Source organism: Rhinoraja longicauda, chromosome 21, assembly GCF_053455715.1.
Source record: "Rhinoraja longicauda isolate Sanriku21f chromosome 21, sRhiLon1.1, whole genome shotgun sequence".
In the NCBI taxonomy this organism is placed as follows: Eukaryota; Metazoa; Chordata; class Chondrichthyes; order Rajiformes; family Arhynchobatidae; genus Rhinoraja; species Rhinoraja longicauda.
Window position 1 is genome coordinate 30,766,381 of NC_135973.1, and position 17,078 is coordinate 30,783,458.

Genomic DNA, 17,078 nt, shown 5'->3' on the forward strand with positions numbered 1-17,078 from the left:
TCACTGCCTGCTGTACCTGCATGCTTCCTTTCAGTGACTGATGCACTAGGACACCCAGATCTCGTTGAACATCCCCTCTTCCTAACTTGACACCATTCAAATAATAATCTACCTTTCTATTCTTACTTCCAAAGTGAATAACCTCACACCTATCTACATCAAACTGCATCTGCCATGTATCCGCCCACTCACACAACCTGTCCAAGTCACCCTGCAGCCTTATTGCATCTTCCACACAATTCACACTACCCCCCAGCTTAGTATCATCTGCAAATTTGCTAATGGTACTTTTAATCCCTTCATCCAAGTCATCTAATCCCTTCATCCAAGTTACGGAGGGAACGGTCTCTGTGGAACGCAGAGAGGGGAGGGGATGGGAAGATATGGCCAATGGTGGGGTCCCGTTGTAGGTGACGGAAATGTTGGCGGATGAATTTTATTGGCCAGCTTAACTTAATATTTCATCTATTCTCCCCTTATTGCCTTTTTTGTTACCTTCTGTTAGCTTTCCACTAATCTTTGCAATACTGTATTATATGCCTTCTCTATTAGGTTTATGCTGTCTTTAACTTCCTTTGTCAGCCAGTCACCTCATTATCCCCTTAGAATCTTTCTTCCGCTTTAGAATGAAACGTTCCTGTGTCTTCCGCATTACTTCCAGAAACTCCTGTCATTGCTGCTCCACTGTCATTCCTGCTTGGGCCCCTTTCCAATCAACATTAGCCAGCTCCTCCATCATGCCTCTGTCATTACCTTGACTCAACAGTAATACGGTCATATCCGATTTCATCTTCTCCCTCTCTGAATTTTATCATATTATGGTCACTACCTCCTAGTGGTTCCTTTGCCTTAAGGTCCCTAATCAAATCCGGGTCATCACAAATCACCAAATCCAGAACTGCCTTTTCCTAATAGGCTCGACCACAAGGTGGCAAAGTGATAATTACTTTAAAAAAAAACCAGTTGCGCAAAATGTTCCAGAAACGACCGGAAATAGAATGGTGCATGCAGATCCAAGGATTTAAAAAATGGGGGGAGTCGAGGGTTTACCAGTAGCTGTTACATTTAATATTAAATTTTGAGTGATCTAGCAAGCCTAACCAGAAGATGAGGTGCTATTCCTCAAGTTTACATTGGACAGTGTCAACAAATATAGGTGGTTGAACACAGGCGCCAGATTGAAAGAGTAAAAAAAGTGGGTTGGAAAAATGGCCACCCAATCTGCATTAGGTTGCTCAAATATAGAGACCATATTTAGTTTAGAGATAAGAGCATAGAAACAGGCCTTCGGCCCTCTGAGTCCATGTCGGTTATTGATCACCTGTTGACACTAGTTCTCCGTTATCCCACTTTTGCATCCACTCCCTACACATTAAGAGCAATTTACAGGGACCAGTTAACCTACAAACCCGCAAATCATTTGCACGCGGGAGGAAACATGGATACCCAGAAGAAACACATGTGGTCACTTGCAAACTCTACAGGCAACACCCAAAGTTATGATCGAACCTGGGTCTCTGGCACTGCAAGACAGCTGCTCTACCAGCCGCGCCACTTTGCTGAAAGTGCGAGGATGAAATGCAATACACTAAAAGCAATATTAATGATTTGGACGAGGGAATTGAATGCAACATCTGCAAGTTTGCGGATGACACGAAGCTGGGTGGCAGTGTTAGCTGTGAGGAGGATGCTAGGAGGCTGCAACATGGCTTGGATAGGTTAGGTGAGTGGGCAAAGACATGGCAGATGCAGTATAATGTGGATAAATGTGAGGTTATCCACTTTGGTGGCAAGAACAGGAAAGCAGACTATTACCTGAATGGTGGCCGATTAGGAGAAGGGGAGATGCAATGAGACCTGGGTGTCGTGGTACACCAGTCATTGAAAGTAGGCATGCAGGTGCAGCAGGCAGTGAAGAAAGCGAATGGTATGTTGGCATTCATAGCGAGGGGATTTGAGTATAGGAGCAGGGAGGTTCTGCTGCAGTTGTACAGGGCATTGGTGAGACCACACCTGGAGTATTGCGTACAGTTTTTGTCTCCTAATCTGAGGAAAGACATTCTTGCCATAGAGGGAGTACAGAGAAGGTTCACCAGATTGATTCCTGGGATGGCAGGACTTTCATATGAAGAAAGACTGGATAGACTCGGCTTGTACTCGCTGGAATTTAGAAGATCGAGGGGGGATCTTATAGAAACTTACGAAATTCTTAAGGGGTTGGACAGGCTAGATGCAGGAAGATTGTTCCCGATGTTGGGGAAGTCCAGAACAAGGGGTCACAGTTTAAGGATAAGGGGGAAGTCTTTTAGGACCGAGATGAGAAAGTTTTTTTTCACACAGAGAGTGGTGAATCTGTGGAATTCTCTGCCACAGAAGGTAGTTGAGGCCAGTTCATTGGTTATATTTAAGAGGGAGTTAGACAATAGACAATAGGTGCAGGAGTAGGCCATTCAGCCCTTCGAGCCAGCACCGCCATTCAATGCGATCATGGCTGATCACTCTCAATCAGTACCCCGTTCCTGCCTTCTCCCCATACCCCTTAGATGTGGCCCTTGTGGGTAAAGGGATCAGGGGGTATGGAGAGAAGGCAGGTACGGGATACTGAGTTGGATGATCAGCCATGATCATATTGAATGGCGGTGCAGGCTCGAATGGCCGACTCCTGCACCTATTTTCTATGTTTCTAATATGGCACATTTGCCACCATAAATTGGGCATCAACTACAAGAATGGGAATATTACATTGCAGCTCTACAAGATACTGGAATATTTATGTGGTTCTGGTTGCCACACATTACTTTTTTGCATATATTTCATTCATCTTTTCCATATCTCTCTATATCAGTTTCCCTTTTCCTTGACTCTCACTCTGGAGGGACTCGACCCGAAACATCACCCATTCCTTTTCTCCAGAAATGCTGTCTGACCAGCTGAGTTACACCAGATTTTTTGTGTGTCTATCTTCAGTTTAAACCAGCATCTGCAGTTTCTTCCTACATTCTCTGATTACTCTAGAGAGTGTGCAGAAAAGATTCAAAGGATGTTGCCAAGCCTGGAGGGCTTGAGAGACGAGGAGAGACTTGATAAGCCCTTTGGCCGAGCTTGGACCAAGGATTGGTCCCGTTTCCTATGATGTAACAGTCTTTCTCATGCTGTAATTGTTCCCATTTTGATCGCTTTCTCTGAGCTTGTTGCACATACTCAGCAGTGTGAGAAAAATTTGCTCATTAGGTTCCTTTTAGATCTTCCCCTTCACCTTGGATCTGTGCCCTCTAGTTTTAAACTCTCATAACCTGAGCAAAAGACTGACCATTCACCTTATCAATACCCTTCATGATTCTGTATATCTCTATAAAATCACCCAAGCCTTCTACAGTCCAAGGGAAATGTTCCAGCATACCACGTCTCTACAGATAACCCCAGATCTCCAGTCACGGTAACATACCGGTGAATCTATACTACACCCTTCCCGTATATTGACATTCGTAGATTAACAAGACTTAGAAATTAGACAGTAGGTGCAAAAGTAGGCCATTTGGCCCTTCGAGTCAGCACCGCCATTCAATGTGATCATGGCTGATCTACAATCAGTACCCCGTTCCTGACTTCTCCCCATATCCCTTGATTCCGCTAGCCCTAAGAGCTCTATCTAACTCTCTTTTGAATGCAGCCAGTGAAGAAATATTTCAACTTCTCTAATCTTTCTACCATTTAACAAATCTATGTCCTAGTTATTGTCCTCTGTTGAGATAAAAAGCTCTCACCCTCTTTGCTCCAAACCAAGGAGAGGATGGGATTCCCCTTCTCTTCACCTTCCACCCCAACAACCTCCACAATCACCTTCTTGGTCTCCCAATTACTTTATCAGGCCTCCCAACATTTGATTTTACAAATTCATAATTTTGATGCCCAAAATTCAGAATTTTACATCAAAATCCATAATATGGCGCACAATGCAACTTGTCAGCAAAAACAAGTAATGCACGCCAAGCGCGCATACGCGTTGTGACACATTCATGTGTGAAAAACGACTACTACTTCCAACAGTCTGTAGTTCTTGGATTACATGTACGATGTCAGGCCTATCATGAGTATATTCCTCTTTCTATAGAATGGTTACTGAACAGAGATACTTTTTGCAACACACAGAAATTTTTTGTTTTTTTTCTATTTTGCTTTATCCTTACACATCGCAATTCTCTTGGCATTGAATAAAAGAACAATGGTCATGAAATGTATGACTAAGTTATGAAGAAAGAGTTGATATATGCAACTCGACTAAGTATATGGAAGTACTTGAAGTAATTTCGCACATTCATTGATAATCAGCCCAAAGAGGTGGTAATTGGCTTTCCCGCTGCGAATATGCACTTCAAGGTCCCTTTATTTCTCTATAGATCTCAACTACTCCAACATTTGTCATCTAATTCTTTGCTTTACATGGCTTCTGAAAATGAACAAACTTGCACCTCTCCAGACTGAATTGCATAAACTATCCTGGTGTCAAATTAACTGGTCCACTAATAACTTTCAACAACCTCGAACTATGACACTACTACCACAAGCAAACTTCTTAAATGTAGAGGACACAAATCTAATAATATAAAGCACAAAAAATTAAAGCCTATGTTAACCATTGAATTTAGTGCTGCCATTGTAATTGTACACACTACCTGTCCTTACAAAATTCAATAAAAATATTAAAATTAAAAACCATTGAATTTAATGAAGTTTCGGATCCTATGCTTGTCTAACCTGATTTAAGATCAGGGTAATATTGCTTTTAAACAAAGGAACAACATCAAAAGAGTTCCTGTCCTCTGGTACAATGCCTCTAGACAAAGAGAACTGGTAAATGATAGCTCGGGCCAGTTTTATTTCTTCCTTTGCTTTTATTAAGATGGTGCACTGTCTATTGCTGCCCTGGGTGGCCGGATTTCACAAAGCTTTGTCTTGCTATGATTCCCTGGCCGTTTGCTGGCAACTACAATGCAGATTCCAAGCCAGGTCAGAACAATGACTTCAATGGCAAATCTAGGCTATCAAATGAGACGACAAAAGGTAGTTTTTAAAAACAAATATCAATTTAGTTTACTGCTGTTAATTATTGCTCAGTATTTTGTGATTTTAATTATTTTACATTAAAAAGCCACCCTTAAAATTGAGAATTGGGGAAGTGCAGAAGTGAGGAGACTGCACTAATATTTCTGTGGGTCAAATTATTGAGCAATACCCAGCACATTGCATTTGTAAAAAAGTAAAGATCAAATTACAGATCCCAGTATTTCAGTTTCTTCACAATAACATCTGCAATGAAATGTCTTCAGGAGAAAATGTTTACTGATAGAACAACTCTAACTAGCATAGCCGCATCATAACATCTTAAGGCTGGAGTTGTTAATTGTTGCAGCTGGCGGGAGATAAATCAACAATGAACCATCCATAAAGCAAACTTCATTTTGGCATAAAAAACTATGGGTTGAACGAAGCCAATTTATTCAAGTAGGTTACCAATAAATACCTTCAGTGCAATGATATTCTCCAAAGAAAAAGGGGCAACAACAATATTTTATACAAAAATAATTTATACTACTTAACATGCTCATTAAATTTTGAAATGATCCCACTTCTGTGTTTCCATTCCCAAAAATACTTCAATAAAATTACATCGTATGTGATTCCAAACCACCAGATGGACGCCTGGTTCACCCCCCAAAAGACTCCACAATGTACAACTTACTATGTGCAAGGCCGTGGTGGAATGTCCCCGGGGCAGGACCCGTGACAATTGCATCCGTTGATACGGCAGATTTTGGTGCAGAGTCTGAGCCTAAGGTTAAAACTGTAGGGAATGTAAAGTGCATAGGAACAATGCCTGGCATCATCCCGAGTGAGGCTTGGCTCAGAGTTGCTGAAGTTATTTTCTGGTTTGTTGTATTAAAGGAAGGTGACAGAAGGCTCATAGATGGAGAACTTGCAAGTAATGCTGCTCCTGTGGTAGCCTGCAAAGACTAAGGAAAAAAAATCAAAATAAATGCCCATTTGAAATCATATTTAAAATTTTAAACATTAAAGCTATACTTCAACTTGAGTTATTTATTTTCAGGTTGTAAACACAAGCAATGCCATTGCATTTTATTTTCCATTACAGCAACTGAAACAAAATATTGAGACACTAATATTTCTACATAAGTAAATGAAGGACACCAATTATAAAACGTTGCTTACATCTTAAAACAGCTGAATACAAAATGTTACTCTTTTTACATTTTGTGAAAATACCATCAGAATGTGGCCTTTTTACACACAATGCCACATAGAACCTGCATTATTTCCCATTAAGCGCACAGGGAAGGAACAGCAAATGCTGGTTTACACCGAGGATAGTTAAGTCCAGATTAAACCTATTTGATATTCACACCGAGGCTTGATTACATCAGCCAAAATAAACTAGTCCATGACACAATTACACTTGCTCCATTACAGAATTAAGAATTAGATCTCTCAGCAAAGGCTTGAAGTCAAGGAATATGGGGATTGAAGTGAAAGGGGCCAGGGAGGGGATGGGGGAAGAGAAAACAGGGATCCAGGATCCAGGCCAAGGGTCAGACACAGCCCATTAAGTAGATGTTTTCTCAACACCTGCTCCTTTTTCTTTGATTCAGAAGGTTGAATGAGCATCCTGTTCTGAAAGCAATGTGATTAAAACAAAAACACAGCCACAAAGGGGAATGTTCTTCCTGGTAATCCCTTGCAATAAGGTCACTGATATCTTTCTATCTCTGTGACCTCAAAAAGACTAGTTTGACAACTCAAACTATGAAGGACTAGTATTACTTTTATTTCTCATTCGGAACTGTTAAGAAAAAAAATTGCTTGTGATTGCTTTTTTTAAACATTAAAAATGTTCTTGCAAAATCTCTTCTGCTAACCAACATTTCTTTCTACCCTTTTGAGGTAAATGAGATTATTTACTTCAAAGTAGTTTGAAAGTCCAATTCAAGTTCCCCTTGTGCATGACAAAAATTCCAAAGTCACATCCCTTTCAAATAGAACTGAATAATTACATCCAAAGTTTAATGCCACAAAGAACCAGTTTTTTTTTTCTTTTCATCAAATCAAATATAATCTTGAAAGTCAAATTCATCAGTGCATACATATTGTGTAACTAAAATAAAGCAATTTAATCCATATTAAATATTGGAAACATGAGCGCAACAGTATTAAAGTACACAAAATATGAACAAGCATGATGACTAAATGTTCTCAGTTGCAGAGGCCAGTTTTATCCATTCACTGATATAGTTCAGCACCAGAACATTTAGTGGACCCTTACAGAATAGGTAAAAATATCAGTAAAACACGACTGAGTAAACATTAAATATTGAACAAATATTGCATTTTCTCTAATTGCTGAAAATATATAGACACTTTAAACAATTATAGCTTAACTACAGCAGAATGACATGTGCACAAAATAATCTCATTTGTGACATGTAACTTAAGTAGGCATTAACTTGTAAAGCAATTATTTGCTTTGAATAATATTACCAGTGGTGTAATGTACACTTTTAGAAAAGGAGCAAATAAATGAATATCCATCATTTTTAGAGATGAAGGCTTCCACGGTATAAATAACAGGAAGATCAGCATGTGAAATGACAACCTTCTTTCCAAGTTATGATATTGTATATATTAATATTAAGAATAAAGTGCATTCCTAGTTACACTCACCAGCATTGCTCCTGTAGCTGTAGAATTATTAACAACTGCAGGTTTAAGAGAAGTAGTAAGCAGTTTAGCTACACCCTGTGTCCCACTACTTGAGTCTCCATTACTACCACCTGGAGGAGCCACCAGAGTCAGTTTCTGGGAAATGGAGGGCTTCTTTACATTAATATTAGGTGATTGCCGATTTAATGCCTGGCCTGGAGATGGAGATTGTCTATTTAGATGACTATTACAGGATACAGAGCTTTGAACACTGGTTGTGTTCTGAATAGGGTTACTGGAAGGGGAAGAATGTTTTGTTGCTGAGACCAAAGTCATTGGCGACTTAAATGGTTGATTTATGGAGTTCTGTGCATTGTTATGTTTTGATGTACAACTGACAGATGTAACCGAAGTGCCAAACGTTCGTTGAGGGCTGGGAGATGTCAGTATGTTACTTGCTAAAGATGAGGAGGCAGAATGGAAATTCTGAGTCTTTGTTGACGTTTTTAGATGCTGAATTAGTGGCCGTTGTTGCAATTGGCCGGTGGTTTTAGTCTGAGAACTGCTTTGCAGTTTGCTTGTGCTGAAAGATGGCGATGACATGTAGCTTTTCTGGTGTGAAGTGGTCTGATGATACTGCTTGGCAGCCTGTGCCGACACCTGACTTTGAACATGACGTTGCAGCCCGTGATGCTTCGGTTTGCTTTGGAGTGTCTCCGAGAAAACCTTGCTGTTTGTTGAAGAATGGTTTTTAAAGGCAGTGATAAGACTCGTAGCACTTTCTGAAGTCCTCTCCTGAGACAGCTGGCCCAATGCTAATGCCTGCTCAGCTAAAAGATTGAGAGATGAATTTGACTGAGTGGCAGGTGGCGGATCAGATAGGGAAGTCGGAATCTTCTGTATATATTTCTTCTCTTCCGATGACACCACTGCGGTTAACTTATCATTTAATGAATTTGATGTCAAAGGACTGAAGTTCTTGGTACTTCCTGCAGCATCATTAAGAGCAGCCAATGCTTCAGACACATCTTCCAGAGAAGGCTGATTAATGGATAGATCCTCATCAAGCGAATCATCTAAACTGAAGGACTGAGGAGTTGTTGTGTTACTGGAACTCTGAGCAGCACTGGAACAAACTGACACAGTTATTGGAGTCAAAGGGGAGGTGCAGGGTCCCAGCACATAGGAGGCAGCGTTACCACCGTGAGGTGAGGCAACCGATTGCTGCAATTTTCGCTCTGTCTTAAGAATATAGTCCTGCAAAAATAAATCAAAAAAGTGTATTAATGTTTAAATTATTTTAAGATGATTTTTATTGCATTACATTCCCCATCGTCAACTTATTGTACATTTCACTGCATGAAGAAATGCTTGTTTTGTTTAGTTTAGAGATACAAGTATGGAAACAAGCCTTTCAGCCGACAGAGTCCGCACGGACCAACGATCACGTTATCCCACTTTCACATCCTACACACTCGGGGCAATTACAGAAGCCAATTAATCAACAAGTGTTTGGAATGTGGGAAGAACTCTGAGAAAACCCACTTGGTTACAGGGAGAACATACACACTCCTTGCCAACTACCGCTATGCAATCGTCCATACAATCATTTGGTTCAGGCCAAGTGATCTTTGTACCAACAAATTAGCACTGCAAGAAAGATGGCAGCTTTTAATGGCTCTTTCATAAACCTCTTACCTCAGTATCTATATAAAGTTCCCTGCCCAAGAATATCGATTGGAAAATTAATACTTATTTCAACTAATCACTCCAATTCAACTAGTTGAACAGTCATCTGAATTTTCTGCAATTACACATTTAGTTCAGTTTACAGATACAGCATGGAAATTGGGCTTTCGACCATCAATCACCTGTTTGCACGAGTTCTACTTTATCCGACTTTCGCATCCATACTTCCTGCACACTCGGGGCATTTTTTAAAGGCCAATTAACTGGCAAACTCACACATCTTTGGCATATGGGAGGAAACCGGAGCACTCGGAGGAAATTCACGTGGTCGCAGCGAAAACATGCTAACTCCACACAGACAGCACCCGAGGTCAGGATCAAACCTGGTTCTCTGGCGCTGAGAGGCAACAGCTTTACCAGTTGTGCTGCATTGCCCGAGTCAACCTAGTCAATTGCAATCAGCACAATGACATGGTGAATACTATGGGGGATTAAAGACGTAGGTTAATTGGCTGGGTAAATGTAAAAATTGTCCCTAGTGGGTGTAGGATAGTGTTAATGTGCTGGGAACGCTGGGCGGCACGGACTTGGAGGGCCGAAAAGGCCTGTTTCCAGCTGTATATATATATATGATATGGTATGATATCAGGCATTTCAAGTGGCCAGGAACAACCTGCTTCAGTTATAAAGAAGAATTTAGAGAACTAAGACAGGTAATCCAAATGAGTGCACCTAAATGCAAAGCTCACTATCGCATGAACTGGCGAAGCTACATAACGCCAGAATTTCAAGCGTTTAACTATTCTCAAATACAGTAAATCCTAATTTTAACAGATCCCTTTATAATGGGTTCCAGTTATAGTAGACAGACCCCTGACTTGCACTGCCTCCCCGGTTGCTCAGAGAGCAAGTTTCCAAGGGCCCCCAACCGACTCGCAAGGTGCACCTTCCTTCCACTTCTTCCTTCGATTTGTCCGCTGGACTGCCACCGCCTCCTCCTTCTACCGTCGTTATGTCCACTTGGCCTCTACCCCCACTCCCCCCTCCCTCACCTTCTCTCTCTCAGAGTCGCCAGCATCAAGTAACATTGGAAGTGGCAGCAGGTGAGAGGGGAGGGAGCTGCACAGTGACCGAGCACGTCTTGTCAGTGGCAGACACAAGATGCTGGAGTAACTCAGTGGGACAGGCAGCATCTCCGAAGAGAAGGAATGGGTGACGTTTTGGGTCAAGGCCCTTCTTCGGACTTGTCAGTGGCAGCCGTCCGAAGAAAGTGCTGTTCCAAGGGGCTGCAACACGATTCACAACAATGGCCAAGTAACCATTGAAGGGCTCGCTGGTGCAGACGAGCGGAATCGACACCTAGTTTTACGGTGAAACGACACAAAGTGCTGGAGTAAATCAGCAGATTAAATCAGTCTGAAGAAGGGTCCTGACATCATCTGTCCATGTTCTCCAGAGATGTTGCCTGACCCGCTGAGTAACTCCAGCACTTGGTGTCTTTTTGTGTATTAACCATCATCTGCAGTTCTTTGATAATGATAATAACACCATACTATCATTATAGTTATAACGGACAATCGGCAATAATGGACATAATTCCTTCCCTGTGGTTCATTATAATGAGGATTTACTGTATTTCCCAAAATTGTTTTTATTCCTGGTGTGCTACATTTGTTTTCCAAAGTTGAAGCAAGTCAATACTGAGAAATACATCTTCACATTTGGGGGAAAAAAAGCTCAGACAAGGTTTGGAATGGGTCCAGAGTTAACCAATTTTGTTAATAGAATATTAATTTTTCTCATCTGCCCCATTCTTGATCTTTAACATTATGACAATTTTTGATCAAGGATTATTAATGTTACAAATCAAGTGTGTTAGTTTGGATACAAAAAGTCAAATGTCTGAGAATCTTCACTCTAATCCTTATCCAAAAGCCCATATTCCCATATATGATTAGTAGCATTTACCTTCATTTTAGGCTTTGGGGGAGCAATAGTTTTCTTCTTGGAACTGAAAAAAAAACTTTAGTATGTAGTTACTGTTATTGGATCTCATTATTACACCAAGTAGTTCCAACTATAACAATACCATGTAATTAATACAAATATGAACTCATGCAAAAATGTAATTTAGCTGAACGTGCTGGAACAAAGGTTGGTCGCAAGTCAGTTTATTTGATACTTGTCGGGAAGGGAGGATTGCAAGAGCATTTAGCACGAGAGAGTACTTCAGTAAGTGGAATACATCCCATACTCAAGGCCAAGCAAAATGGGTAAAGGGTCAAGGATTGAAGTTAGGAGGAGGGGAAGAAAAAGGGAGCCAAGTGTAATTTTCACAAATTACCCCAGATAACATGTTGCATTTAATGGCCAATATTGGTATGCGATTCCCGATTGTTAATGGGATAAGCATAACCTTTTTTTTGTTACACACATTTGCAGCAAATAGTAGACATCCAAGAGTAGTCTTTCTGAATTGACAGGCAGGACTATAATTTGAATTAGACGCCTATGTCCACTCAAAGGCTGGGAAGTCATTTAGACAGACTACTGCCCGGGCAGCGAATGTGAAAATTAGATCAACTGAAAATAGATGCAAAAATAGTGAAAATAGAGAAAAAAACACTTTATTTTCATACAAATGTACAAACTTTATTTGTTCACATTTCGAACAATAATTCCATCCAAACTCGCCTCCAAACTCCCTGATCTAGGAGACAGCACTCTCCATTGCTACTGAAACCATGACTATCTGACCCATAAGCCACAACCAATGACAGGTGACAACACAACCTCCACAATAATTCTCAACATTGGTGCCCCTTAAAGATGCATTCTCAATCCCCTACTGTACTCCCTATACACTCATGATTATGCAGTCAAATTCAGCACTAACTCTATCCACATGTTTGCAGATTACATCACGTTGTGGGCCTTTCACAAACAATGATGAGTACAGGAAGAGATAGAGGTTAGTAAAATGGTGCCTGGACAACAGCCATTCCCTCAATGTCAATCTCATGAAGGAGCTAGTTATTGACTCTAGGAAGCATGGTGAAGTACATGCCCCGATCAGCATCGATGGTGCAGAAGAGGAAATGGCCGAGCGTTTCAAGCTCTTTGGCGTAAATATTACCAACGGTCTGTCGTGTACCAAACGCATTGAAGCTACACCAAGGCAGCACACCAACGTCTCTACTTGCCCAACAGACTGAGGAAATATGGCATGAGTTCAAAGACTTAAACCTTTACAGGCGCACCATTGGAAGCACTTGGGCACTGTTCATTACAGCTTGGTTTAGGAACAGCTCTGCCCAAGCCCGCAAGAAATTGCTGCGATTGTGGATGTCGCCCTGTCCATCACACAGATTAGACTCACCGCCATTGACTCCATCTGCACTTCACGACGCCTCAGGGAAGCAGCCAATAAAAACAAACACTTTTCCGACCCCAGTCATTTTTCCTTCGCTTTGCCATGGGACAGAAAATACAAAAGCTTGAAAGCACACACCACTAGATTCTAGAATAGCTTCTTCCCGCTATCAGGCTTCTGAACTGTCCTCCTGTAAGTTAGGCTACAGTCGATTCTCCTCCACCTCATTGCCTCCAAACATTAGACTATCTCTAAAACTGTTACATTCCAGTGCAGAGAATCATATGCTGCACTCTGTATCTTTCCCTTTGATCTACCTAGTGTATTCGAGTTTGACTTGATTATATTTATGTATAGTATTATCGGATTTGTTTCGATAACGTGCAAAACAAAGCATGTTTTGACCGTTTCCTGATACATGCAGCAGTAATAAACCTAAACCTAGTTACATGAATGAATTTCATTCACCCAACACCATTAGAGATTAGTTGTTGCAGCTGTTTTATGGAAAAATATATAAATGCACAAGGGAACTGAAAATGTATATACTTACGGTACCGAGGTGACATGTGCATGTACCATCCTGCTTTCTTTGAACAATGTCCTATTGATAAACAAAAAATAAACAAAATATAATTTTCTTGTCTTTACTTCCCCAGATCAGTTTTGTTGACAGGGCTTGTTCTTGTTCCAACTACACTAACCACAATCCAGAATAAAATCTATGTTGCACCTCAATCTCCATAAGACCTTGCAGAGTGGGGCCTGCAACCATTGTATTCCCCACCTTCCCACATTTATGGACCCCCAACGTTTAAGCTGAGAACCAGGAGTGTCCTGGATCCAGATGCCATGGTTTCAGGATCTTGAACAATGTAACCTGGTTTACTACAACAGGCCTGAGCAAGCTCTGCCAACAGAACTGCAGAACAGTAGAGAATCAGCAGTTCTTAGATTCAAAAAAATATTTTCCTTTCTGCTGTAATCACACCATAATCAGAAAGACACAGTTAATGGAGAAAACCTACGAAGGAAACACACTAAGAAAGCAGCAATGAAACAGTTTATGAATTAAAGCAACATTTATTCCTACAATTTGTGGTCAGAGGCCATACTATTGACCTTAAAGAAAACTTAACAAGATTTGGCGACTCCTAAGGCAAGAATGCAGCTAAATCCAAGGACTGTCGCTATCAGTGATTAGCAAAATAAGTGGACTCAACAGCTGTGATGCCATGAGATTAGCTCAGCAATTGCATAGATTTTCTACTGTACATAAGCAAGCAAAAGCAAAATTGTTAATTAAAAATTCAAATGTTATGGTGCTGCACATACAAGATAAAATGTGTAAGAAAGAACTGCAGATGCCGGTTTAAAAGGAATGGGTGACGTTTTGGGTTGAGGTCGAAGGGTCTCGACACAAAACATCTCCCATTCCTTCTCTCCAGAGATGCCGCCTGTCCCGCTGAGTTACTCCAGCATTTTGTGTCTACCTTCAAGATAATAAAATGTTATATGCAAACATTTAATATTTTTCTTTTAATATCCCTTGTTTTCTAAAGTATTTATATGAGAAAATATAGGACCAGGTGTCTCACTAAGCAGTATGTGCACCTACCAGGTCATTTAAAACTAGCTTGGACTGAAAGCTGGACATGTTTGCAAATAGCTTGAATTTCCAACAGTTGGGTACTTGTCTTAAGCAATGAAGGTTCAGCCTGAAGAAAATTTTTGATTATTAACTCGCTCTTTTATTTTTTTAAATATATATACACACACACTCCTTTACTATGTACCTTGATTGCATCCATCCTTTCAGCCAGAGTGGTTTGACTTCGGATTCCAGAAATGTTTTCAGGTAGTCCTCTGCCCCCTGGGACTTGTTTCTCTCCTGTTCATAGTTGGCCATCTTTGTCCTAACCACACTGCACAGTAAATCTCTGCATCATAACACAATAAAGTATTAATCAATATTGAGGTAGCAATTTAATACATTGATGTTTCATGAAGAGTATCACCTGGGTATATTACATTCGATTTTCTCCCACTGTCCAGGATTTGTGATCCAAGCACAAGATAAATACAAATCCTGATCCGTATGGAGAATTACTCATCTGCTCCAAGAGGCACACCAAGTTTAGCCAGTTTATTGATAAACAATTAAAAAACTGAGCATATTTTTACACCAACTACTTCCATTCTCTTTTATTTTGGTTAAACACAATGTAGAAAGTGAATAGCTGCCTACATTTAACTTCCAGTTTACATCACAAAGGTTACAACTTTCACATAACTAAGAAAACAGTTCGACTTAGTTTGATCATTTTGATTGGCGATTCTAACCCGGTTTCAGACTAATGGCTTCCCAAACTGTAAAAATCTATTGGAAATTCATTCATGAGTTCCCACCACATTCTGAAAGGTGCACCATATAAAATAATTCAATATTGCTTTTCAATTACTTGTATAGAAACTAAAACGTGAAGTGTAGAGATGATAGAATGCATCTTATTATTTTTGAGACTGTGGTCAAGTCACACTGAGACAGTAAGTACGTGTGCTAATCCGGCTGAGCTCACAATAAATAAGTATACAAGGTTCCTTAAATGATGCAGACTGCTCCCACAGATTACACAATTTACTTCTAAAATTGTAATTTCTATTACTCTCCTGCTTAGAATATTTACCATAGTGCTGATGAAGCAATCTTATTACTTTTTCCAGCAATAAATGTGAGGTTATCCAATAAATGTGAGGTTATCCACTTTGGCGGCAAGAACAGGAAAGCAGAGTATTACCTGAATGGTGACCGATTGGGAGAAGGGGAGATGCAACGTGACCTGGGTGCCATGGTGCACCAGTCATTGAAAGCAAGCATGCAGGTGCAGCAGGCAGTGAAGAAAGCGAATGGTATGTTGGCATTCACAGCAAGAGGATTTGAGTTTAGGAGCAGGGAGGTTCTGCTGCAGTTGTACAGGGCCTTGGTGAGACCGCACCTGGAGTATTGTGTGCAGTTTTGGTCTCCTAACCTGAGGAAAGACGTTCTTGCCTTAGAGGGAGTACAGAGCAGGTTCACCAGATTAATCCCTGGGATGGCGGGACTTGCATACGAGGAAAGACTGGATAGACTGGGCTTGTACTCGCTGGAATTTAGAAGACTGAGGGGGGATCTTATAGAAACATATAAAATTCTTAAGGGGTTGGAGAGGCTAGATGCGGGAAGATTGTTCCCGATGTTGGGGGAGTCCAGAACCAGGGGTCACAGCTTAAGGATAAGGGGGAAGTCTTTTAGGACCGAGATGAGAAAACATTTCTTCACACAGAGAGTGGTGAGTCTGTGGAATTCTCTGCCACAGAAGGTAGTTGAGGCCAGTTCATTGGCTATATTTAAGAGGGAGTTAGATGTGGCCCTTTTTGCTAAAGGGATCAGGGGGTATGGAGAGAAGGCAGGTACAGGCTACTGAGCTGGATGATCAGCCATGATCATATTGAATGGCGGGGCAGGCTCGAAGGGCCGAATGGCCTACTCCTGCACCTATTTTCTATGTTTCTATGTCCCATATAATCAGCATTTTCTAAAGTTACCCGGATCCACAGTGCCCTCCATAATGTTTGGGACAAAGACCCATCATTTTTATTTATTGTCTCTGTACTCCACAATTTCAGATTTGCAATAGAAAAAAAAATCACATGTGGTTAAAGTGCACATTATTAAAATCTGACAAAGGCCATTTTTATACATTTTGGTTTCATCATGTAGAAATTACAGCACGGGTTACATAATCCCCCCATTTCAGGGCACCATAATGTTTGGAACACAGCAATGTCATGTAAATGAAAGTAGTCATCTTTAGTATTTTGTTGCATATCCTTTGCATGCAATGACTGCTTGAAGTCTCCGATTCATGGACATCACCAGTTGCTGGGTGTCTTCTCTGGTGATGCTCTGCCAGGCCTGTATTGCAGCCATCTTTAGCTTGTGCTTGTTCTGGGGCGAGTCCCTTTCAGTTTTCTCTTCAGCATATAAAAGGCATGCTCAATTGGATTCAGATAGGGTGATTGACTTGGCCACTCAGGAATTGACCATTTTTTAGCTTTGAAAAACTCCTTTACTACTTCAGCAGTATGTTTGGGATCAATGAGTGGCCAATGAGTTTTGAGGCATTTGTTTGAACTTGAGCAGTTAGGATGTTTCTATACACTTCAGAATTTATTATGCTACTACCATCAGCAGTTGTATCATCAATGAAGATAAGTGAGCCAGTACTTTCAGCAGCCATACATGCCCAGGCCATAACACCCC

General features: G+C 40.8%; 1 protein-coding gene across 2 annotated transcripts in view; it reads right to left on the minus strand.

Moving 5' to 3' along the window:
• The window catches only part of LOC144603792 (ubinuclein-1-like), a 64,120-nt gene that overhangs the window by 7,507 nt on the left and 39,535 nt on the right, over positions 1–17,078 (minus strand). For both annotated transcript variants that reach the window (XM_078417496.1, XM_078417495.1), the window contains exons 12-16: positions 14,572–14,715; positions 13,329–13,379; positions 11,371–11,413; positions 7,735–8,970; positions 5,741–6,011 (exon numbers count right to left, since the gene is read on the minus strand). In XM_078417496.1, coding sequence (XP_078273622.1) covers positions 5,741–6,011; positions 7,735–8,970; positions 11,371–11,413; positions 13,329–13,379; positions 14,572–14,715 — 1,745 coding nt within the window. The remainder of the gene's footprint in view (positions 1–5,740; positions 6,012–7,734; positions 8,971–11,370; positions 11,414–13,328; positions 13,380–14,571; positions 14,716–17,078) is intronic.